Here is a 23,785-nt window from a genome sequence, read left to right on the forward strand (position 1 = left end):
CCAACCCCTGCTGTTGCACTGCAGTACCCAACACAGTCGCCAAGATGGCAGTCTGCAGAGACGCCTGAAAAAGAAACTCTAGTGACCAACAAACAGAACCTGGAAAACCCGCCTCGAAAGAAAGCGCAGACCAGGGCCCCGCCCCACCCCGTCTGGCGTCCCGCCTCTTTGCGGCAGAGCTCAGGCCGGTACAAACCGGTTTAGTGGCCTGAGGGACGCTCGGTTTTACCCAATCAATCCTTAGCACGCCCCGCCTCCCAAGTGGAGACTTGAAACGTCACGTCGCTAGCGTCTCCGGGAGGCGGCTCCAAAGCAAACCGGAGCAGCCCTCCAGCCTATGATAACCGCCGATCGTGCCTCGGACTGGCAGACAACCAATCATGTGACGCGAGGGCGGGATTCCTTTGGCCCCACCCCCTTTGCCCCAGGCATCTCGCCGGAGCCATTGGGCTCGAGCGGGGCTGTGGGGCGGGGCCTAGAGCGGTGGAGCCTGCGCACTGCGGCCACCAGCCTGGGTGACGTTATCCTCTCCCGTGGACAGCCCCGCCCTGCCCCGCCCTCCTCCAAGCCGGAGAGTGGTGCGTGAGCGGTCGGTGCTGCAGTCGCTTGACTCGGTTTTCGGCGCGGTCTTTGTCCGCCGCTTTGTTCTCGCCGCGCTGGCGTCGTCCTCGCCTCCATCGCCGCCCGCCCCGCGCGCCCGGGCCTTGCCCGCCATGGTCGCCCGGCCCGAGCCTGAGGTCGAGGCCATGGATGCTGAGCTGGCTGTAGCGCCTCCGGGCTGCTCGCACCTGGGCAGCTTCAAGGTGGACAACTGGAAGCAAAACCTGCGGGCCATCTACCAGTGCTTCGTGTGGAGCGGAACGGCCGAGGCCCGCAAGCGCAAGGTGAGCCCTAGGCCTGCCCCTCCTGCCTGGAACACGGGGAGGGGGCGGGGGGTGGAGAGGGAGCGGGGCGGGGGGGCGGGGAGGGAGTCTTTCGGTGCGGGGTTGGGGTGAGGGGAAGGCTCACGGTGCAGGGAGGGGACAAGGGGTGGGAGCGGGAGAAGCCTCGCGGTGCGGGGAGGGGCAGAGGAAGGGGCGAGGCAAAGCTTCGCTGTGCAGGGAGGGGTCTTAGGGAAGCTTGGTGGTGCTGGGAGGGGGCAAGAGACTTCCTGGAGCTGTGGGATGGTGGTGAGAGGAAGCCTCTAGGTGCCGGGAGGTGGGGTCTGAGCAAAAAATGATTCTGAGGAGGAAGACTCCCCTTGGCGATCAGCCTAGACGTTCGTTGCCGAATAGTCCTTGTCTGTGAAGGTCGCCGTGCGGGGTCGGGGTCTGCAAGGTGATTCTGTGGATAGCGGCAGGGATTGAGACCCGCTGCAGACAGATGAGGCTGGCAGGGCCTCTACACACTTAAGTTGGGAAGCGAGATTTTAGGTTGTGGGAGGTGATTGACATTCGCAGCCATTGAGGCAGTGGCTATTTTGTTGTTTACTGATCTTGTAAATCTCATCAATGACAGTTATATTACTCGTGATTTGGAAATGGGAAAACGTTCTTCTTTAATCTTAGACTTCATTACTACAATTTGATTTTGAAGATAAAAATGGCAATTTTGTTTCCATCTTGAGTAGCATTAACACTACTCAACTGACAAATCCGCTGGTTGTATGTCATGTTAAGTATTAAATTCTCTTTTTTATCAATCATGGTGGAAGACACCGCAGTGATATCTTTTAGGTGACTGAAGACTTTTATGTTCTGTAACAGATAGCTTGTTAGGATCAAGCTTGTTAGGATCAGATATTTTTGGTAATAGAAGCATGTGCCTTTAAACAAACAAACAAAAATACTAAGACTTGGGTTGTTTTGTATTTTTAGATGTGAGTCTTTCTGTGTAGCCTAGGTTGGCTTTAAACACCCAGTCCTCCTTTCTCAGCTCTGTGAGGACTGAGATTACAGAGGTGAATGTCTGATTGACACCAGTGTTCCACAGTCATAATTTTGTCACTGATACATTCTGTTGCTTCCTGGATTGAGATGTGTTTGTAGTAAAACTCATTTTTACATGAGAGTAAATGGGGGCTCCTCCCCTTTATGCTTTTTCTCCCCATCCATCCCCCCTGACTCTAGTTCTGCATAGCATTACACAAGGAAATGAAAAGTTCCCTTTTTAACTAGGACTATTTAGCTCGATATTTAAATTTCCACTGTGCTAGAAGTCTTAAATGATCCTCACAACCCAGAATTCAGACACCAGTGCAACACTCATGTTTTGTTGGACTACAGTGAAGTAGGAAATGGAGGCAGGTAGTTATGCTCGTGAAGGTACCTGGGCTTCAGCTTGTCTGCAGAACTCCACTCTCCTCAAGTTCCCTCTGGCTAGGCATGTTTTCATTTCACAAGCCAGTTACTCTTGTAGAAAAGTTTGGCCACACATGATGGTGCAGAGGAAGGAATACAAATTATCTAGAAAAGTATTGATCTTCAGCCATCAGAGCAATGGTTCCCCCCAAGACAAATGACAGCAGATATGATATGGGGGGAAGGGGAACCCTTACATACACTACTGGTGGGGGTGTGATCTGCTAGAGATAGACTACCATGTCACTGAGCCACACCACTCCTGGATTAGATAGACCCAGTGAGTTCTAAACACAGGACAGTAATGCAGAAAGGGGACTTGTGAGGTGGGGAAGAAATCCAAGAAGTTGGGTAGAATTGGAGGTGAGTTTGAAAAAGGTACAATGATAAATGTATACTAAGATATATAATGAAACCACTCTATGACAACTACAGAATGAAAGGAAAAGCATCATGGGTGTGTCTCAGGTTGTTTGTAGCCTTAATGTGAGTGTTGTGATGAAGGCTCCCTTCGAAGGCTCCCTTGGATGCCCACGTTAGCTTCCAGTTCCCACCATCCACAGAGCTAGCTTTGGGTACTGGCTGATAGGTAGGCTGACCCTAGGCATGCTGCTGCCAGCTCAGGAGCCACATTTCTTCTCAAGACAGCTTTTCATCTTTGTATCTGGAAAGCTCTAGAGGCTGGCTGTGCTGCTCCACAGGTGCCTCATCAGCACCCTGTGCACCCCACTGTGCCTCTCCCTGGCTGCTTCATTGCTGATGCCTCAATGGGGTTTTTAAAAACCTGAGCCTTGAGGATGACTGGAAATTCAAACTTAGCAGTTTTGGTATGATGGAAACTAAGGTAATAGCTGACAAGATGTGTCTAACATGCACATGGCAAACCTGCAGCTCTGCCTTAGTCTCACTGTGCACACACATCTGTGTATGGTAGAGTCATGAGAAAGAGAGAGATAGACCTTCCCTGAGGACTTTCTAATGCTCCCACACTTGCATGGCTCCTTATTTCCTGTGTTGGAATCGTACCCCTCTTATTCCACAGTTTAAACTCTCTTCTCTCTTTAATGATCCCCCCCATGCTCTTCCAAATATGTTGGCCCTTTAAATTATTGCAGCATTTTACCTATTAATTTACCTATGTAGGTCCTTTGTTTTGTGTTCTACTTTTCAAACCATCTGTAGAGGATGTGTACATTTGATGATTTAATAGACTAGACATAAAAGACTACCATGGGGCCAGCAGTATTGCTCAGTTTGTAGAGGTGCTTGCCACTGAACCTGATAGCCTGAATTTGATCCCAGGACCCACATTGTAAGAGAGAGCCAGCTTCCACAGATGGTTCTCTGATGTCTGCATACCCCCTGTGGCATTTGTACATTCGCACACAAGTAAATATAATACATTTTAAAAACAAGACAGTACCTCAGAGGAGAGCACCCATCTCTTCCTGCAAATCCTTACCTTCATCTGCATTGATATTTCATAAGGCTTTCATGGTGTTTGGTTTGCTTGCCTGCCCCTGTGCTTCATGTGGTGGGAGCGATGTGGTGTCTACTTACTGTGTAGCCCCTTTCAGTGTTGTGTGTGTTGAGATTCATTCATGCTACAGATTAAAGCCTTCTCTTTTGCTGCATAATACTCTGTTGACCAACCAAATCAGCATTTATTTATACTCAAGATGAACATTTATACACTACTGTGAACATTCTGTTGTGTCTCATTATTTATAAATCTAGGAGCTGTACAGTTTATATATTCAGTATAATACTTTCCTTTTATAAAAACAAAAATCCTGCAATAAACAACATGTCATAAAAATTGTTATATATATTTATGTAGTTTCTTTTGTTGTTGGGTGTTGTCGTTGTTGTTTGAGACAATGTTTGTAGCTTTGGGGTCTGTCCTGGAACTCCTCTGTAGACCAGGCTGGCTTCGAACTCACAGAGATCCATCAGTTTCTGAGATTAAAGGCATGTGTGCTCCACCACTGCCCGACTTTATTTATGTCATTTCATTGGTTTGTTTTTGCCATTCTTTATTTTGTTTTATATGTATGAGTGTTTGCCTGAGGTATGTTTGTGTACCATTGTGGGCCTCTGCAGAGGCCAGAAAAGGATGTCAGGTCCTCTGTGAAAACAGCCAGCGCTTTTAACTGTTGAGCCTTCTCTAGTATCATTTTTGCCATTCTTTTTCCTCAAATTATCTGAGAATCAATTGATGGCATCTAGGTAATTATTGCCATCTACCTTCAGAAGAATGAGGACATAGTCTTATGACCATGGTAATGAACACTGCCCAGGAATAACGAGTGAACATGGCCATCTCATCTCATACATAGTCCATACTTGAATACTGACTTGTGTTGCCTTCAGTTACTACAACTCCCTGAGCTAACCTACAGTGAGAAGTGGCTGTGACAAGATGTTCAACAGGTGGACCTGGATCCAAACCTAAGCACAGGTTTAGCAGTAAAGAAACAGAAACCTAGTCGTCAAAAAGTACAGCGGATACAGAACAGTCAAACAACTCTTCACAGCCATGCCACCCAGAGTATGCCAGCTTCCATCTTTGAAAGAACACTGGAGCATGAGTTGGAGTATTCAGTAGTATGCAGTCTGCCTACCTCCACCAGATTTTGGCACATTGCATCTGCTCCCTGTCCTCCCCAGTTGAAGTCTGCATGGTTGTCTTGTACTGTGTAGCCTGTGGTCATGCCCATATCAACATGTCTGTTCATTGACTTGGTAAATATTTGGTCAGTTTTTGAGTACCATTGTTATCTTACTTGGGATTCCAGTATCCATGAATGATTCTGTTTGTCAGTTGATAATTGTGATGGTTATAGAAAATGATCTTTGTTTTGTTCACATTGCAGCTTTATATGGAATTCCCTAGAAAGATGACTTTGGGAGAGCTAGGATGTGTGCTTGTATAGTAGTAATTTTAGTATGAAATTTAGTATGAACTTCTGTTTTTTACCAGATTTAAGTAATTCATTCTTACTGTTGATACCTATGTCAAATTGTGCCCTAGTTGCCCAGTGAGCATTTATAACTCTGGCCCTTCCTCTTTCTATACCTGACCCGCAGTGCTACAAACTGGCACATTCTTGGGTAGTGTGAGAATGTAGAATTGTCTGCTGCTGCATTTATTTGCTATGATTATATTGCTGGGTCTCTGTGGCCTGATTCTTGGCAATGGATTTTTCTCTTTTGTTTATTTATTGCTTTGATTCATGTCTATTTTCTGTAGTTCTTGGATTGTTTTATATTGTTTTTTTGTTTTGTTTTTCTTTTAAACTCATTGTGCATCGTTTTTAGAACCTTGGTACCTGAATTAAAGATGGTTGGGTATGAGCTGCTGGTTGGAGTGCAGGTGGCACTTGCCTAGGGCACCGTTCATTCAGTACTAGGGGTGAAAAAGTGATGGGAAAAACCTGAAAGAAAGGAGTGATATGTTAAAGAGTAGAGACTCAGAAGAAATCTCTTGTACTTCCTCCCACCAGCGTCCCAGTTGTGGTCCTCTGACTTGGACTCTATGTTTCCCCTTGGGAACTCCTGTTGCATCCACACTGCTCATAACTCCTCATTTACATTTCAGGCAAAGTCCTGCGTCTGCCACATCTGCGGCATCCACCTGAACCGGCTGCACTCTTGCCTCTACTGCGTCTTCTTTGGCTGTTTCACAAAGAAACACATCCATGACCATGCAAAGTCAAAGCGGCATAACCTGGGTAAGGCACCCTCCTGCAGTAGGGTCATAAGCAGGCATTGGCTCAGTAAGCATGTCATCATACCCCAAAACCTCCTTATAAAACTGAACTTATCAAGTGGGTGTTACCATTTGCTTGAAGCCTTTTTGTTTTTTGCTTTAGCAATGGGTTTTCCTGGTTTCCAATAATGCAGGTTCATGAAAGACTAGCTAAGAACTATATGTCATAAAGAATATGAAGTAGTTGTGCATGTGTGTGTGAAGTAGTTGTGTGTGTGTGTTGTTGTTGTTAGTCTCGTGCTGTGAAATTGCCATGCAGCCAAAGATAACCTTGAATTGAACTTCTGATTTTCCTGCTTCCACCTCCCTAGTGCTAGTATATTAGGTTATGTATACCATGTCCAGCTCTTGCTTTCTTCTTTTAAATAGTCATGTTTAAAAGCTTCTGACATGGGATACTCTTTTGTCAGACTTTGGCTTGCTATGATTCCAAGCATGCATGATCACATTTGGCTTGATCTTGGTTAGTGTTAGCATATACAGCCACCAGTTTCCATCTTAGCATTGTGTCCATCTCCTTCCCCAAGTCCCTAAGTTTTAGTTAGTGTGATAGATTTTTCTTGTCTTTCTTTTTTCTTCTTGAGACAAGGTTTCTCTGTATAATAGCCTGCTGTCTTTGAACTTACTTTGTAGACCAGGCTGGCCTCAAATTCAGATCCACCTAACACTGTGTCCTGAATGTTGGGACTAAAGGTGTGCACCATCATGCCTGACAGATTTTTATTTTCATTTCTCTTGAAATAGTTTCTAATTTTCCTAACATTTCTCCTTAAATTCAATTGGGTTGGTTTCTGTCCCATCCATGTGTTTTCCAAGTATTTTTTGTTTTGTTTTGTTGTTTTGTTTTGTTTTATTTTTCTTTCTCCTGCTAATGTAGCGTTATTCCATTGTGATCAGAAAGCAATTGTTTCAGTGGTATGCTTGCTTCAGAGTCTGGCAGCAGCTCAAAGTGACACCTGGAATCCTGTCACTCAGCAATCTCAGTCCCTAATTTTGAAGTGGCAATTGGAAATATACCTTTGTAAGTTTGGTTTCTGTGCTGTGAAGTAAGGTTTTCTGAGTGGAACCTGTTTCACCTGTCCCTGGAAGAAGAACAACACTTAGTCAAGATAAGAGGAAGCAGCAAATAGTTGCTCTTACAAGATTGCCAGCCATTGGGGATGTAGCAAAGTCTCATTCTCCAATCAGGTTACTGAGAACTCTTGTGGACCTAAAATAAATACTTTATGAAGTTTTGCCGTAGTTTTGAGTTTTATGCTTGCACAGCTGAAGCAGAGCATCCTGATTCTTGAATCTGTACTTTGCATTCTTGAATCCGTACTTTGCAAGCCACAGATATGCACCTCCCATTCTTGCTCAGCCCTCCAGGAAGCTTCTGGAGACAGCAGACATACTCCACCTACCTGGATAAACCCTCATAGTTGGAACTCCTGAAGCTTACAGAAAAAAGTGTTCTGGGCAGCTCGAGTCTAGAACACTTGGTCCGTGTTCAGCTGCCTGAAGCACTATCTTACCATGCTGGATTTAATTTTGTTCTCTTCCCTCCTTTCTGTCTGCAGCTATTGACCTGATGTATGGAGGGATATACTGCTTCTTGTGTCAGGACTACATCTATGACAAGGACATAGAAATCATTGCCAAAGAGGAGCAGCGCAAGGCATGGAAGTTACAAGGTGTGTGCACGGTGCTTAGAGAAGGTTAGGTGACAGAAAATAGTCAAGGAAGCTGGCTTACTCTTTGTAAGAGAGAAAAAACAAGTCCTACTTTTCCTGTGTCAGTCACACAGCTCACAGAAGTAAAGAAACTAACACAGGAGCTATGTAGATTTAGTGAAATGGTTTGGTCCTTAGGAGAAGACAAATGGCTCTTCCACCACAATGCCCCAGGCTGTGTCCATCTTCCCTGCAAAAGGTCTGTTAGACAGTACACTTCCTCCCTTTCTTTATTCAGTTCCTAGCTGACAGATTGAGATACTGTGTTGCCTCTTGCTGGACTGGTGGAAATTCCTTAAATGTTGGACCAAGTGTCTGGCTTAATGGTGGAGCCATTGCCTAGCATCTACAAGGCTACAAGGTCTTGAACTCCAGCACTATAAAAAAGAAAGAAACAAAAACTGTTGAAATAGGCCTGTCTTAATTAGGGTTTCTGTTGCTGTGAAGAGGCACCATGACCATGGCAACTCTTATAAAGGAAAACACTTAATTGTAGTGGCTCGCTTACAGTTCAGAGGTTCAGTCCATTATCATTATTTTATCTCTATAATGTCCTTAACACAGGAGGTCAGTCACGGTGTGCCTGCCCCTCCTTGAGGTATGGTGACAGTAGAACCTGATGAGACAGTGAGACACAAGGAACAAAGGAGCCAGTCAGCACTGGGTTTGTGCAGATTGGCATCTGGTTTAATGGATGAGCCTCTCCAGCAGCTCAATCCTTCATTCCCAGGGGCATTAGCCTGGCCAGGTACTCAGTGCCCCTGTGATTGTGACTCGTAAGGGGCAGTGCCTGGGTCAAGAAGAAGGCAAAACTCATTCTGATTCCATCTGGTCAAGTTTATTGAATTGGAGAGTGCAGTGTGCTCTGCATTACCTAGTGGGTACATTGTCGTGGGTTCCAGTCTTTTGTAGTACGTTCAGCAAGCAAATTGGAGGTGCATTTTCAGTAGGCTATGGTGCATGTTTTCACTGTCCCAGAACTTGGGAGATGGGCAGGCCGATCTTTTGAGGTTGAGGCCAGCCCACTCTACATAGCAAGTTCCAGGCCCGCCAGGGCAGCACAGTGAGACCCTAACTCAGGCAACAAACAAAACAAGGAAGTGCACTTCTCTTCCTTTGGCAGTCCTGAGGATCAAACGTGGACTACACATACTGTCGGTGAGTGCTCTGCCACTAAGCCGCACCCTAGACTCAAAGTACATTTTCTCTGTCAGTCTCCTTTTCAGAAAGATCCTTCATGAGTTATCAGGGTGTCCCCATTGGAGCTGATGCTACCATCTCTGGACCCCGGGATCCAAGGCAGTCATGAAACATTAGTGTCTGTCAGTTTGATGGGTCGGTCTTGTTGCTTTCCTTGACTCAGTCAGTAAACATTCACTGAGGGAAACTTGTGTGGTGATCTGGCACCTCTCAGCATAGCAGGGTGTTAGCAGAAGGGTGCCTCTCTGAAATGGAGCCCAGTGTAGGTCAAATCATCACAGCTTTTATTTAGAAGAGAACTTCGCTAACAGCGCCTGAGACTCTTCCCTTTCCCTCTGCTTAGGTGTGGGAGAGAAGTTTTCGACTTGGGAACCAACCAAGCGGGAGCTGGAACTGCTGAAGCACAACCCGAAGAGGCGGAAGATCACCTCCAACTGTACCATCGGTGGGTGAGACTCACAGAAACCTCGCACCTGGGCTGGCCTGGGTGCCTTCCTGGGTTCGTTCAGCACCCATTCTTCAGCAGCCGCTGTAGGTGTGGGACCCAGAGGGACGAGTGGAGGTGATCCCTCCCAGTTTCTTTCTTCACGGAGATGAGATGCCAGTGAGTGAGGGTGTTCACCAGCGTAGTTGAGCACCGGATTCAAGAGACTAGGCTTGATACAGGTTATAATTTTATTTGGGGAGAAGTCACTCACATAAGAAACAAATGACCTCTTCAAGTTCCCACTCCAAAGATCCACACAGATTGCTCTCTGCAACCCAACCTGGAGCGAGAGAGCCAACTGTGCCCTGACCCCAGACCTAAAGCCACTCTCCATCATGTCCACACCTGTGTCCATTTGGGTGCGGTCAGCACTACAGGTGTGGGCGGGATGGGCATCTCATCACACACCAGATTGATTGATTGATTGATTGAGTGAGTGAGTGAGTGAGTGAGTGAGTGAGTGAGTGAGTGATTTGAGGCAGGATTCATCTTGTGTAGCCCTGGCTGTCCTAGAACTTACTCTGTAGACCAGGCTGGCCTCAAATTCAGAGAACCACCTGCCTCTACCTCCCTAGTGCTAGGATTAAAGATGTGTGCCCCCCCCCCCATAACCACTTCTTCTAAGAAGGAAGAAATAATATTTTAGAGCTTGCTTTGAAAAGTATTTGCCTTATTACAGAGGCTCCATTCTGACCTGCCTGCTTTCATAGTAAATACATAAAGGACAAATGAAGGGGGCAGTGGTGATGAGCGGTCTGCTATCCTTTCAAAAATTAGAGAACACTACACTTTCCTGCTCGTCTCATGCTGCTTGAATGAGTTGATGGAGATGGGAAGGAAGCTTCGCTTTGGCCAGGATCTGACATCCTGGGTGTGAGATCAGTGCACAAGTGACCCTGCTCTTGATGACTCCCCATCCAGGTCTTCGAGGACTGATCAACCTGGGGAACACATGCTTTATGAATTGCATCGTGCAGGCACTGACCCACACGCCGCTTCTGAGAGATTTCTTCCTGTCAGACAGGCACCGCTGTGAGATGCAGAGCCCCAGCTCCTGCCTGGTCTGTGAGATGTCCTCTCTCTTCCAGGAGGTGAGTGCAGGAGCAGCTGTAACTGCCTCTTTCCCCCTTTTAAAGAAGTGAAACAGTTGGCGACAACCTTGCTCATTAGTTTTCACTATGTGACTGTACTGTGGAAGCCATGGCTTTACAAAGGGGTTGCTAGAGATACTGGTTGTTGGTTTGGTTTTTGGAGATACATTACTACTCACCAAGGAGAGGAACTCTCAATCAAAGTGGGCAGAGTCACCTTATGGATGGCATTCATCTCCAGTAGTCCTGGCAGTTTCTTGTATAAATACTGTTGTCTGGGGGCTGGAGAGTTGAATCAACAATTACCAGCACTGGCTGCTCTTCAAGAGGACCCATTTCAATTCCCACCACCCACATGGCAGCTCACAGCTGTCTGTAACTCTAGTTCCAGGGGATCTGATGCCCTCACACATAAACTTGTAGGAAAAACACCAATGCTTATAAAATACAAATAAATTATTAAAAACAAAGTCTGACCCCTGCATTCAGGAAATCCTGCAGATGTGCCCCAGCCCCTTTGCCTACTTTATTCTCAGTAGATAGCCCTTCCCAAGTGTGCTTTGTCAAAGGCCTCTGCTCTGCACACTGGCAACACAGAGTCAGTGCTTGCTAATGCTGTCCTTGATCTCATGATAGCTGCACTTGTGTTGTGCCTATCCATGCCTATCCCTAAACAAAGTGATGCTCCTTGTTCAGGCTTGGTCTCAGCACCTAGTGTCTCAGTGGTCTCAGATCAAGTATCAGAGTAGAAATAACTTTTCCATCCCAGAAATGGGATGCCCTACCCTGCACAGAAGCCAGCAGGCTGCCCTCATTCCTTTCAGTGATCTTTTACCAGTGTGCATCCAGGCATCTTTGCTCTTTTGTTGTCAGGGCTGCCTTGGGCCACAGTCCAGGGTTGATACATTAAGGTCCATGTGTGGCATTTGCGTCAGTGCTGTCCTACCAAAGAATGCTCTGTGGCCAAACACTATACTGCCTGGTTCAAACACTTGTGTGTGGTTTCCAGTTTTTACTATTACAAGTTGTAAGTGCATTAATATATACAGTTTTGTGTGAAGTGTTTCTAGCACCTTCCTTGGTTTAAGTTAATTTTCATCACTGCCCTTGCTTTTCAGTGTGTAGTCTTAAACAGTCTACTACTCTAAGTAGCTTTGGTGCTATGTAAATCTCAGTTCTAGTCTCTAGTAGAAGTTGAGCATCACTATCTGATAAGTAAAACCCCAAAAATTCCAAATCTAAGACTTTGTGGTCAATGAATTCCATACCTTCCCTGGGATAGTTTAGTACACATACTTCATAACTTACCTTCATACTATATGTTGAGGTTTTTTTTTGTTTGTTTGTTTTGTTTTTTTGTTTGTTTGCTTGTTTGTTTAGACCTGGGTCCTATATGCCTCATTTGCAAAAATTCTAAAGTCTTAGACACTTCTGGTCCCAAACTTTTTGTGTGTTCAGCTTGGCTGAGGCTGTTTTGTGGCTTGACTCACCCATATACATGCAAAGTGCATAAATAAAAAAAAAAAAAATTTTTTTTTTTTTTAATCAGTTTGTGAAAAGAAAGGTAATGCCAGACAGCCAAGGCTAATATACAGAGGAACCCTGTCTTGAAGGAAGGAAAGATGGATGGACGGGTCTGTTTGATCAAACTACCTACCCAGTCTGCAGCTGTGGATATGTGTGTGTGTGTGTGTGTGTGTGTGTGTGTGTGTGTGTGTGTGTGTGTGAGACAAAGACTGGCAGGTGTCCTAGTTGTCCCTTTTCCTTCTCTCTAAACAGTTTTACTCGGGGCACCGCTCCCCACACATTCCGTACAAGCTGCTGCACCTGGTGTGGACACATGCCCGGCACCTGGCGGGTTATGAACAGCAGGATGCACATGAATTCCTCATTGCAGCCCTGGATGTCCTCCACCGGCACTGCAAAGGTGGGCCTGCCACCATCTCCCTGCTGGGCTGGGGCAGGCGGGGAGTTCCCTTAAAAGTGGAGCAGAGCAAGGCTGGTGCTCACCCAGGCATCTCTAGGAAAATGCGTGATTTGTCTTGGAGACAGTATAGTCAGGTTCTGTTTCCACTAAGGAAAATGGCATGGTTTCTTCTAAGGAGTTCTCCACAGTTTGTTTTGTTAATACCAATTGATTTGGGGTATTTTTGGAGACACGATCTCCCAAAGCACTGGTCCCCTTGTCTCAGCCTCCTGAGTGCTGGAATTATAGGTGTGAATCTCTACAAGAATAGTGGTCACAGAGCCAGTGTGCTGGCTCATCTGTAATCCCAACTCCAAGATGGCAGAGGCAGGCAGATCTCTGCAAGTTCAAGGCCAGCCAGAGCTACCGTACCCTGACTCAGGAAAGAAAAGGAAGAATGACACACCCCACCCCACCCCTGCTACCAATAGCCTTCACATACCTCATAGAGTGTTGATACCCCTGGTGTCCTCCTGTCTCTGCTGGGTGATGTGGACTTGGTGACATTACTAATGGTAATCACACTTCTTTGTCCTCAGGTGATGACAATGGGAAGAAAGCCAACAACCCTAACCACTGCAATTGCATCATTGACCAAATCTTTACCGGTGGGCTCCAGTCTGATGTCACATGCCAAGTGTGCCAGTAAGTGCTCCCATCAGCTGGGCAGTCACTAGGAGTGTTTTAATCTGCCATGGCTGTGCCATATCCTGGTGCATTTCCCAGTCAGCAAGGGAAGGTCTTGTTTGGACCTGAAGCCTAAAGCTCAGTACCACCTTAGAGAAGGCTCCCTGAGTTCTGTGGTGTTTGTAGTGAAGCACCTACACCAGTTTCAGGAGAGGGACAATTTTATTTAAACAGCTATGCTCTGGTCATTTGACATACGATGCCTCTGACAGAAAAGACACAAGGAATCAGCAGATGGCCTGAATCTGAAAGCTTGGAGCTCTTCCCTTGGGGACTTTAGAGTTTTACTCTGCTAGCAATTAGCAGGGTGTCCTCAGCAGCTTCATACATGTTTCTTGTGGTCTTCAAGACTAAGAACCAAAGCAGATAGCCCCTTCACATGGCAGATCATTGCCTTCCGTGCTCCAAGTGTGAACTGGCTCCTTTTCCACTTGCTTACATAAGACCACAGTCCTTTCCAGGTGTAGCCATTGCTGAGTGCTTCCCCTCCAGGTGCAGATCGGGTCCTTTGGCAGTGGCTGGAGAAGTCCCTACCCACCCTGCCATGCCTGGTGGCTATGCCTGGTGTGTGCTCCACTGGCTCACCCCAGGCCACTGCCGTTCTTACTCTACCCCTGGGTTTGAAAGCCCTGGTCACCTTCCCCTGTGCTCACCTGTATTCTGAACAGGGTTCAAGACTGCCGTGCAGGAATCTAGGGGTGCTCCTATGGTTTTCCAGGTATGGAGCTCCTTTGAGACTTTTGAAAAATGTAGAATTCCTCCCTCCTTGGCCTGTAACTACTACATTCTGTTAGCAAGAGGTAGCCTTGAATTTTGGTTCATATTGAACCCAATTTCCTATTCTGAATTTCCCCACTTTAAAATTGTGAAGTAAGCCTCCTGATAGGAGTCAGTGTAGTTGTAGGTTTCTTATTCTGCCTTCCAGTTCCCAAATAACCTTCTTAAATGCAGTGGTCCTTGTTTGTGGGACTGCCAAGTTTGGCCTGTGTACACTGTGGATGGGGGTTTCTGAGTGGCTTTGCCTATGCAGGGCACCTAGTTTCTGAGCAGTGTTGCTGCAGTTCCTAAGTATTATGAGCTGGATCCCAGCATGCTGAGCTCTGATACTCTGCCAGACTCACCAAATAGTCATTACGGTGGACGCTCCTGTTCTGTCCTGAGGCGTTTGGTGGGCATGTAGGCAGAACAGGCAGCATGTTTGGCCTATCTCTAGGGGCTGCCTCCGGCCACAGTACACACCAGTCCTCACATGCTCTCATGTGTTGTCATCTCTTCCTGCAGCGGCGTCTCCACTACCATAGACCCCTTCTGGGACATCAGTTTAGACCTGCCCGGTTCTTCCACCCCATTCTGGCCATTGAGCCCAGGGAGTGAGGGCAGTGTGGTTAACGGGGAGAGCCATGTAGCAGGCACCACCACTCTCACAGACTGCCTGCGAAGGTAAGACACATCCTTGTGGTGTTGGTTCAGAATGCCACTTTGCCCTTCCAATTGTGTATGGGGTAGGTCATGCCATTCCGTTGCTTACTGGTAGCCAATGGGTGATGATGCCATTTGTTTATTGAGCCATTTGGGTCTTTGGAACTGCTGCTGTCACCATTTATAGCTTTGTGTGGCTGGGTGCTCTATTGTTCTAAGACAGGTTGAGTTGCTGGAATGTATAATAATGAGAAAATTAGCATTCCTCCAGACCTCTCACTAAAATATATTTGTGTGTGTAGGAGATGGATGGATGGATGGATGGATGGATGGATGGATGGATGGATGGATGGATAGAGAAAGAGAGCTTAAGAGAAGCAGGAAAAAGATAAAGGCATTACTGTGTTGTGAAATACAATGCTTGTAACTGTTGGTATGCGCTTTGGGTGGTAAAATAACCTGTTCCCTTTTCTCTCTGTCTTTTACCTTTCCCTTTCCACTTACTATCTTTCTTTCTTCCTTTCTTTCTTTCTTTTTAATGCATGTTTTTTGTTTGTTTGTTTGTTTTTGTTTTTTAATGCCTTGTAGATTTACCAGACCAGAGCACTTGGGAAGCAGTGCCAAGATCAAGTGTAGTGGTTGCCATAGCTACCAAGAGTCCACAAAGCAGCTCACCATGAAGAAGCTGCCCATTGTGGCCTGCTTCCATCTCAAAGTGAGTTTCTCAGAAAACCAGCCATGGGAGCACCCAGCATTAGCCTGCAACATGGCCTCAAGCTCAGCAGCTCAGTTTAGAGCCTCTCAGCATGCACCAGTCCCAAGAAGCAGGAAGTGGAGCTGCTTCCTTCACCTTTCTGTCTCTTGCTGACAGACTGTGCACCTCCTTGTGAAGAGAGGAAGGAGCTGCTGTAGGAGGTGGACTTAGATTTTACTACTTCTGTCTCTGCGGACATAAGCCTGCTCTGTCATACTCCATCTTACCACATGGAGACAGGGTTTCTCACTGAACCTAGAGTTAGGCTTGAGGTTGGCAAGCCCAGTGGTCCTGTCTGTGCCTCTCACGGTGCTGGGGTTACAGGTGCCTGCATCCAATGCCGGTATTTTATGCAGGTGCAGGTATTTGAACTCAGGTTCTCAGGCTCTTGTAACTGCTGAGCCATCTTCAGCTCCTCTTACAACTTTGTTTCACTTAAAAACAGAGACCCAGGCTAGGGGGTGTGAGTCCGTGTAGAGCTCTTACTTAAAATGCACAGGGTTCTGAGTTCCACTCCAGAACTGAGGGAAGAAAAGATGCAGAAAACAAGGGCCTGAGCTTTATGGTCTAGTCACAGGCCAGCGGGCTCTTTGTGGGAAAAGCCAAGTAGTGGAAATTTGAGTCTTTTTGTTGTTCCATGTATGGGTGTTTTACCTGCATGTAGGTCTGTGCACTGCATGCATACCCGGTGCCCACAGAAACCAGAAAATGGTGTTGGATCCTGTTGGATTGGAGTTATAGGCCGTTATGAGCTGCCATGTGGGTGCTGGGAATCAAACTGAGCTCCTCTGGGAGAGCAGCCAGTGCTAGTATTTGAGTCTTTAAAGGCTGCATGTGATCTGTTTCCTATCTTTATTTTAATATCCTTGCAAAATGTAAAAGATCAGTGAGAGTTTGGTAGTACACAGCTGTAATCCCAGCATTCGGGAGGCTGAGTCAGGAGGGTCCTGGTTCTGTGTCAGCCTGAACAGGGCTGTCTAAGAAAACTCAGTAAGTTAGAAGCTCTTCAGGGGCCCCTTGCTGGGAGCCTCCAGGCTCTGTGTCCCAACTATTGCTCAGTCTGATCATTTGTTCCCCCTCTCCCTTCATGTCCACAGAGATTTGAACACTCAGCCAAACTTCGGCGGAAGATTACCACATATGTGTCTTTCCCCCTGGAACTGGACATGACACCCTTTATGGCCTCCAGGTAGGAAGGTTTGGTGCCCCTGTGTGTGTCCAGGTGGCATGGTGACAAGTTGTCTGGGTGATAGCCTAGTGCCAGGCTTTAGACAGGCTATCTTATAACTGTATAGACTTCACCTCCCCAGCTTCATTACTTGTCCTGGCTTTACCCTGGGTACCTATCTGTACTGTTAAACCTGGCCGTTACTTCATCAGAATACTCAAAGGCAAACCACGTGACAGTTTTTGGTTAATGAAGACAGATTTTGAAATACAGATAAACAGGGTGAATTGCATCAATGGATTCTCTTCCTTGAGATCAAATCCTGTGTACCATAGACCACACAAATTTAACCCTCAAAGATCTACAGTGCTTACTAATGTGTTTGCTGTCTGTGGCTACCATCTATAAATGTGGTAGCTTAAAACAATAGAAGTTTATTCTCACAGTAATAGAAGCACAGAAATAGGAAGTTTGTAGAGATGGGTCCTGACAGGGTTCCCTTGTGTCCTTTTCTGGCTGTTACTGCCCTGGGCCCAAGGCCCTTCCTGAGTGTGTGTGTCTCATCTGTTTTCTAGGTACTGGTGGATAGAGGTAGAGCCTGTCTATAAAAGGCCTCATTTCAACATCTCATCACATCTGCACAAGTCTTCTAAATGGGTCACATTCGCAGTTTTTTGAGGGTCAAGATGCAGACAGAACATTTCAGAAACCACACCTCAGCCCACTGTACACTCTTGATAGGCTTCCTATTATTAGTCTTTGATGTCCTTCCTTGTGGCTGTGTTCCTGTGTTCACAGGTCACTAACTGACATGATGTGAGAGACCATGAGAATTGTCTCTTTGGAAAATGAAGTATTAACATATCTAGGGAGGGGGAGACATTGTTGCTGATACCAAGGTCTCGTAGGTCTTGCTGTCCTTTAACTTTGGCTGTAGTTAAATAAACTAGTTTGAAATGTGCCTTTCCCTGCACAGCCTCTCCTCCCATTCTACCCAACCTGCTGCTAGTGAGATACTTCATGGTAACCCTTGTGCTCTTTAAGAATGTTATTATGGGGCTAACTTACAGCCTTTAGAAGGAATTCTTTCTTTATTTGGTGTGCTACAAGCAAGACTTCACAAAGCCAGTATCAGAAGCTCCTGGGGCGGAAAGCGGCTTCAGGGTTCAGAGTAGGAGTGGGTTGCTGCCACAGAAGCAGTAGGAGGTCCAGGATCTCCAGCCCAAGCTGGATTTCTCACCACTTCACCACTGTGTGGGGCAGTCTGCCTAGGAAAAGTGGTGTGTATGAAGTGTGCCTCTTGGCATCGGTTAATGCTGTCATTGGAGCCTCTCTCTCTGGTGAGTTACTAATTCAGTTTTATTACTGCCTTACAGCAAAGAAAGCAGGATGAATGGGCAGTACCAACAACCCCTGGACAGTCTCAACAATGACAACAAGTACGTGGGGTTGCAGGACCTGGGGGCTGGGGGAATGGGCATTTCTCAGGCAGCTAACCTGTCCTTCCCTCCTTCCAGTCTCCCCTCTGAACAGTCTCCCTCCTGGTGGCCACCCCATTCTAGAGACCTGTGGTATGAGGGTCTGCCTAAGAGCTCAACCTAATGATCTTGCTTCTTCTGGTATCATTCTTCTTGCTTTGGTAGCACAGGCTGATGGCACTAGTAAAGCAGTTACTGCCACTGTGGATTGCCACTCAGTGCAGTTCTAGGAATTCATGGTTCAGATGCTGTCTCCTTCCACCCCAGGTACTCCCTCTTTGCTGTTGTTAACCATCAGGGGACCTTGGAGAGCGGCCACTATACCAGCTTCATACGGCAGCACAAAGACCAGTGGTTCAAGTGTGATGATGCCATCATCACCAAGGCCAGCATCAAGGATGTGCTGGACAGCGAAGGGTATGTCTAAGGGGTGGGGTTGGAGGGCCTGTGCTGGTGTTTGTCCACCTCTCATGTCTGACCAAAGCCACAGGCTAGGCTGCATCTGCCACAATGGAAATTCACCTTAGTTTAGTTTGGCTTTGTTGCTGAAGGGACAGTGGCTCCTTGGATCAGATGTTACTTTTAGGTTGTGATTACAGGGTGGGAGTGTTGCCGAACAGAGTTCTCTAGATCTCTGTCTATGCCTCTTGTAGATCAAAGAACATTATAGTCAGCATTTGTCCTAACAATGCTGTGCAGCATTCTGATCAGCTTCTCTGCTGCTTTTGTTACTCATGGTGTGTCATCATTCACCCCAAGCCTCCTCGGGTCCTTAGGATTCCCAGCTCCAGCGTCAAGACAGAACCTGCCACAGATGCAGGTGGTGTATGTGAGGCTCTGGAGACTGGGAGCCCCTTGGAGAGAACTCGAGGAGAAAAGTGTATTACTTACTGGGCAGGGGTTGGGGTTGAGGGAGACAAGGCCCCTGCATGAAGGTAGCACCACTGTGAACAGGAGAGTTAATGACTACAGAGGGTCACCAAGTCAAGTTGGGTGATGGGAGGCCAGAAATGTCTGTTTTTTGAAGACTTGAGATGCTACAGTACCCATTCAAAAAGTCAAGCTTGTGAACCATTCTTGACTGGCATAGCTATTTTTAAAGTTAGGACTAAGCCCACTTTTCCCTTTACCTCCTCAGGTACCTACTCTTCTACCACAAACAGTTCCTGGAATATGAGTAACCTCCTGCCCTGCTGGCCAGGAAGAAGAAAAAAGATAAAAAAGAACAAGTTGGCAAGCTTCCTGACATGATCCCTGGTCTCCCCACATCAGAACACCATGGTATCCCTCCTGTGCAGACATGCCTCACACATGGCCCCTCTGCACTAGAAGATGTCAGGGTGGGCATGAGCTGTAAGATTGAGTGGAGTGTGCCCTTGGTGGACAGGAACTAGTGGGCCACCTCTTGTCAATCTTGTGGTATGCTGAGGGTGATGTCTTCCCAGCAGATGAGCCTCTGCCTGGTGTTTCACCCTGTCATCCCACACGGGTTTAAAAAGCACCTGTGTTGAAAATGAGCCCATGAAAGCTGTAGAGTAGGCAGAGATGATGCCAGTGGGCAGAGTGCTTGCAGCACTCTGTGTCCGGTGGCATTAAGAACAGGGAGTGCCTGTTCTTTCTAAAGTAGTAAAATAACCCTGAGCCTAGGTTGAGGCCACCCACAGGCTAAAAATATCTGTCCTACAGATAACTTAGCATCAACTGCATGTGGAAACATCAGCCCAGAGGTTCCCTTTGTTTTCTAGAAATAGGCATCTTCTTACCTCTACCCCTTGCTCTTTTTCCATGATAGTGACTTTCATAAATGTGCTAGTAGTAAAGTGAATGATTATCAAGTTTATGTGGAAATGTGGGTGATCCTCTTTCCTTCTGAGAACAGAGTGTCTTGCTTTATGGTTAGTGCTGTTTCCTTGCCCTGTACCCTGCCTTCCTCTCCACACAGTTAGCCAGTGGCCAGGCAGTGGAGAATGGGGTCTCTGTTATCTTCATCTTTGCAGTAGATGGAATATTATTCCTTGGTGGTTACAGTGACCCAGTCTTCCATGTTTCTTCTTGGTCATTGGTTCTTTTGCCTGTCCAGGTGGTTTGGTGGCTATGTGAGAATTGAAGCTGAGTGCTCTTGATGGAGACTGCATTGCATCGTTTCACCCACTTGCCTCTGCTCTGTGTTCACTATAGTTTCAGTTTTCAGTTTTATGGCCAGAATGAAAAGGCTTGGTGACCAGTTCTGCTGACAGGGTTAATCAATGAAGTTTCTTGTAAGATATTTTGCATGTGTTTTTGGACAAGGCTTAGGTTGTCTATTTCTAAGAAATTAAAATCTAGAGTCTTAGTGCTTTCTCTTTATACCACTGCCTTTTCAGTGGTGCTTGCCCAGGAGCCTATTGGCACATCACCCCAGGAGTTTCAGGACCAGCAAGTGTTTCCTAAGAGCCAGGCTTAGAGCTGTAGGTCTACAGCAGGTATCATGTGCACCACTCATGCGTAGCAAGTACAGCTGTATTCTGATCGTCTTTAATTTACACGCCCTAAATTTGAATTACATAGAATTATGTGTACAGAATTTTTTTAACTGTTTGAAGATAAGACTTTTCTTCACTGTCAGGCTACAAAGAGGCAGGGCAGGTTCCATCCCAGCTCCTCAGTTGGTTGTGATGTGATGAGGTAGCAGTGGCAAAACTGAGAGGTTGCTATTGAGTCATGTAAAAATCACGGAAGTCAGGGGGGGGGCAGCTAAAGCCTCCTGTGTAGTGTGTACACTTGCCATGTTCTCCTCTGTTGTGCATTTCTATTTCTGCATTTAAAATAAAGAACAAACTTGAAGCATGTTTTAGAAAATGCCCTTTTTGAGAAATATGGGTGAGCCCAGATTCTCAGGCATGGATTGGTGTTTGTGGGACTCAGCTATGGAGCTGCCCTTGGGGAATCATATTCTTCTGTTTGTGAGCACCCATAGGAAAGACTTCACTGCAGTTGGCCTAGAGGAACCAGAGCCCAAAACGTCCTGAAGGCCTGCCTCCTTGATACTCTGGTGGATGGGGCATCCAGAAGCAGGGGAAATGAGCAGGTGTGCTGGCCAGGCCTGCTTCCTCTATCCCCACAGCACACAGCCCATCTCTGCCTGAATTTGGGGCACTGAGGAGGACAGAACCTGTTTTCTGTCAGAGCGGCTTTCACCTTTTATATCCAAGTGCAGCATTCCCCTTCTTTACTGCGGGCTTAATTCTAAGTACCTCCCTCTGTGCCTGCAGCAAGGAGGCCAACCAACTCCATGACTGCCACACCTCTATCTGGCCCTACCTCTGTGTCCTGGGACCCTCAGCATGATGTCTCAGCTAGACAGGCATATGTGGACAACTGAGGAGCACGAGGTCTGAGCAGTGAGCTTGGGAAGTTCTTCCAGTTACCCCATTGAATAGCAAGGCAGGAAAAGGGTTTCCCATCCAAGGAAGTGCTCAGATGGCCATGAAGCGTGTCTCCTCCTACAGGGCTGCATTGCCCAGCCCCTCACTCCACACTGCTGGTACCAGCCTCACGGGAGACCACACTAGCCCTCTTCAGATGTCTTCAATTCAGGAGGTAGGATGGGATCCGTGATTCCTCTCTTCATCCCAGGAGCCCCCCTCAAGCTGGGCACTGGTCTGAGCACCCTACACCATGTGAACCTGAGTGCTGTTGTGTTTGGCTTGGTATATATGCTTTTCCTTGTGTAAAATTATTGTTCTTTTTGACAAGTGGCTTGTTTCATTTATTATAGCTTTGAAATAAAAAATTGGGAGGCGGGGAAATCTAATGATTGTACTATGGTTAGAAGTTTTATTACCAAGACACTTTCTCCCCTGTCATTTTGAGGGATTTGGCTGTCTCCTCCCTTGTGGCTTTCAGTCTTTCCTATATCCTAATAAAGCTGCATTTTATTCAGAAGTGACTGCTGACTGCATTACTAAAACAGGCAGCCACAAGGTGGGTAGGAGCAGCTGAGGTGGTAGGGAGAGCTAGCCATGGGTTGTCTGTGGTTAGAGACGTTGTGCACTCCACCTCCCACCTGCCAGGTGTAGAGGCCACAGTTTAATTTCTGCTCTTGAGAGGCAGAGGCAGAGGCAGACAGATCTCTGCCTGGTCTGAATAGTAAGTTCCAGGTCAGCCAGGTTTACACATCAAGACCTTGGCTCAATACACAAAAACAAACACTGCTGTCTTCTACGGGGAGGAGGAGCAGTGAGGTGGGAACATTCCTCTGGGCAAGGCCATGACAGTATGCCCAAGCAGAGGTATGTAGTGGGTACCGACGTCTATTCCCTCACTTCCAGCCTCATCAGAGCTCATCTGGTTAGAGAAGACCCTTGTCTCAGAAGCCAGTGAGGTCTGGCATTCTGCCACTCCTCTTTTGGATGTTCTTCTATCAGAATGGTCGAGAGAAATACGCCCCATAGAGTCCAGAGTTGATTCTTGACCTCACTGTATGGCAGTCTCGTCAGATTAAATGGGACAAGCTAGGAACCACAGCTAGAAACTTTCTCCCCCCCTCAGAGTTTAAGACTTTGGGATTAATACTGGAAATGGTGTGGTTATAGCTCCTAGATAGAGGACACAGTGCATATGTTAGTATGTATAACATTGTGGGTTCAATCCCCAATCCCCCAGAGCAGGGGGCCTGGAGAGATGGCTCCGAAGTTAAGAGTACCTTTCCAGAGGACATGGGTTCAATTCCCAGAACCCATATGGTAGCTCACAACTGTCTATGACTCCCAATTCCAGGGCTTCTGACACCCTCACACAAACATACAGGCAGGCAAAACACCAACGCACATAAAAAATGTATTTGGTTAAAGCCCATTTAAGGGGCAGATACAAAGGGATGGGGAGATGAATGGGATCTTGATGTGGGATGTGAAAGCCAAAAATATGTGTTTTTTTTTTTTTTTTTTTTAAGCCCATTTAAACAAAACACTCAATTTTTCTAAGACGAGAAATAACAAGTCTGACTTAGTTGCTAAGCCTAATATTGAGCAGGTTTCATAATCACCTGAGTTCTCACCCAATACTGCACTGGCTTTTGAGGCACCAGCATTACATGATGGTTTAGTTATAGTGTGAAGCCTGCCATAGACATCCTAAGTTCTAGGTCCAGCCAGCAGGTGAAGTGATGGGAACAGAAGCCATTGCCACCGTCCTCTGCCATGCTGGTGCAGAGTTGGCAGGATGGTGTGTGTGAAGGTGCAGCTAGCACATGGTGCTGTCTGGTTTACTTTGGGATCCTGATATACCCAATCTTTAGAACTCCAGTCACAAATTCCATCAGACAAAACGGCAGAGATGGGGCAGGACTGGTGCCGTCATTCCCAGCAGCATCTCATGGAGACCCAGCTGGAAACAGCTTTTCCCTCCTTGGGCATCTGGTCACTCCAGCAGGGCAGTGTTAATGTGGAAAAGACATCACCTGCTTGAGCAGCTCCCCTGTCTTCTGGATGGACCAGAGCTCGTGCCTTAAAGCTGTGTCTGAGATAACGGATGGCTGCTACAGGTGGTGACCTTAGGGCTGAGTGCTCAGGATACTTGTTTGATTATGGGATGATCTAATTGGCTCACCTGGCCTCTGATAGCCCATCATTAGCTCTCCAGTCCAACTGAGTCACATGTAGGAGGATGACTGCACCCAGCTTCTTGGGCTCTGGAACAGGATCTTACTGCATGAACCACAGCTGCAACTGC

General features: G+C 46.8%; 1 protein-coding gene across 1 annotated transcript; it reads left to right on the plus strand.

Annotated features, from left to right (window-relative positions):
• The first annotated feature begins 545 nt into the window (after positions 1-545).
• Usp22 (ubiquitin specific peptidase 22) lies at positions 546-21,997 on the plus strand. The gene is made up of 13 exons (XM_051180479.1): positions 546-884; positions 5,941-6,073; positions 7,671-7,784; positions 9,367-9,468; positions 10,432-10,601; positions 12,381-12,528; positions 13,107-13,212; positions 14,536-14,694; positions 15,262-15,388; positions 16,525-16,616; positions 17,972-18,034; positions 18,341-18,490; positions 19,212-21,997. Exons 1-13 carry the CDS (start codon positions 714-716, stop codon positions 19,252-19,254), a joined length of 1,578 nt encoding a protein of 525 aa, XP_051036436.1. The 5' UTR covers positions 546-713; the 3' UTR covers positions 19,255-21,997.
• Positions 21,998-23,785: the final 1,788 nt, after the last annotated feature.

Source organism: Phodopus roborovskii, unplaced genomic scaffold (assembly GCF_943737965.1).
Source record: "Phodopus roborovskii unplaced genomic scaffold, PHOROB, whole genome shotgun sequence".
Lineage (NCBI taxonomy): Eukaryota > Metazoa > Chordata > Mammalia > Rodentia > Cricetidae > Phodopus > Phodopus roborovskii.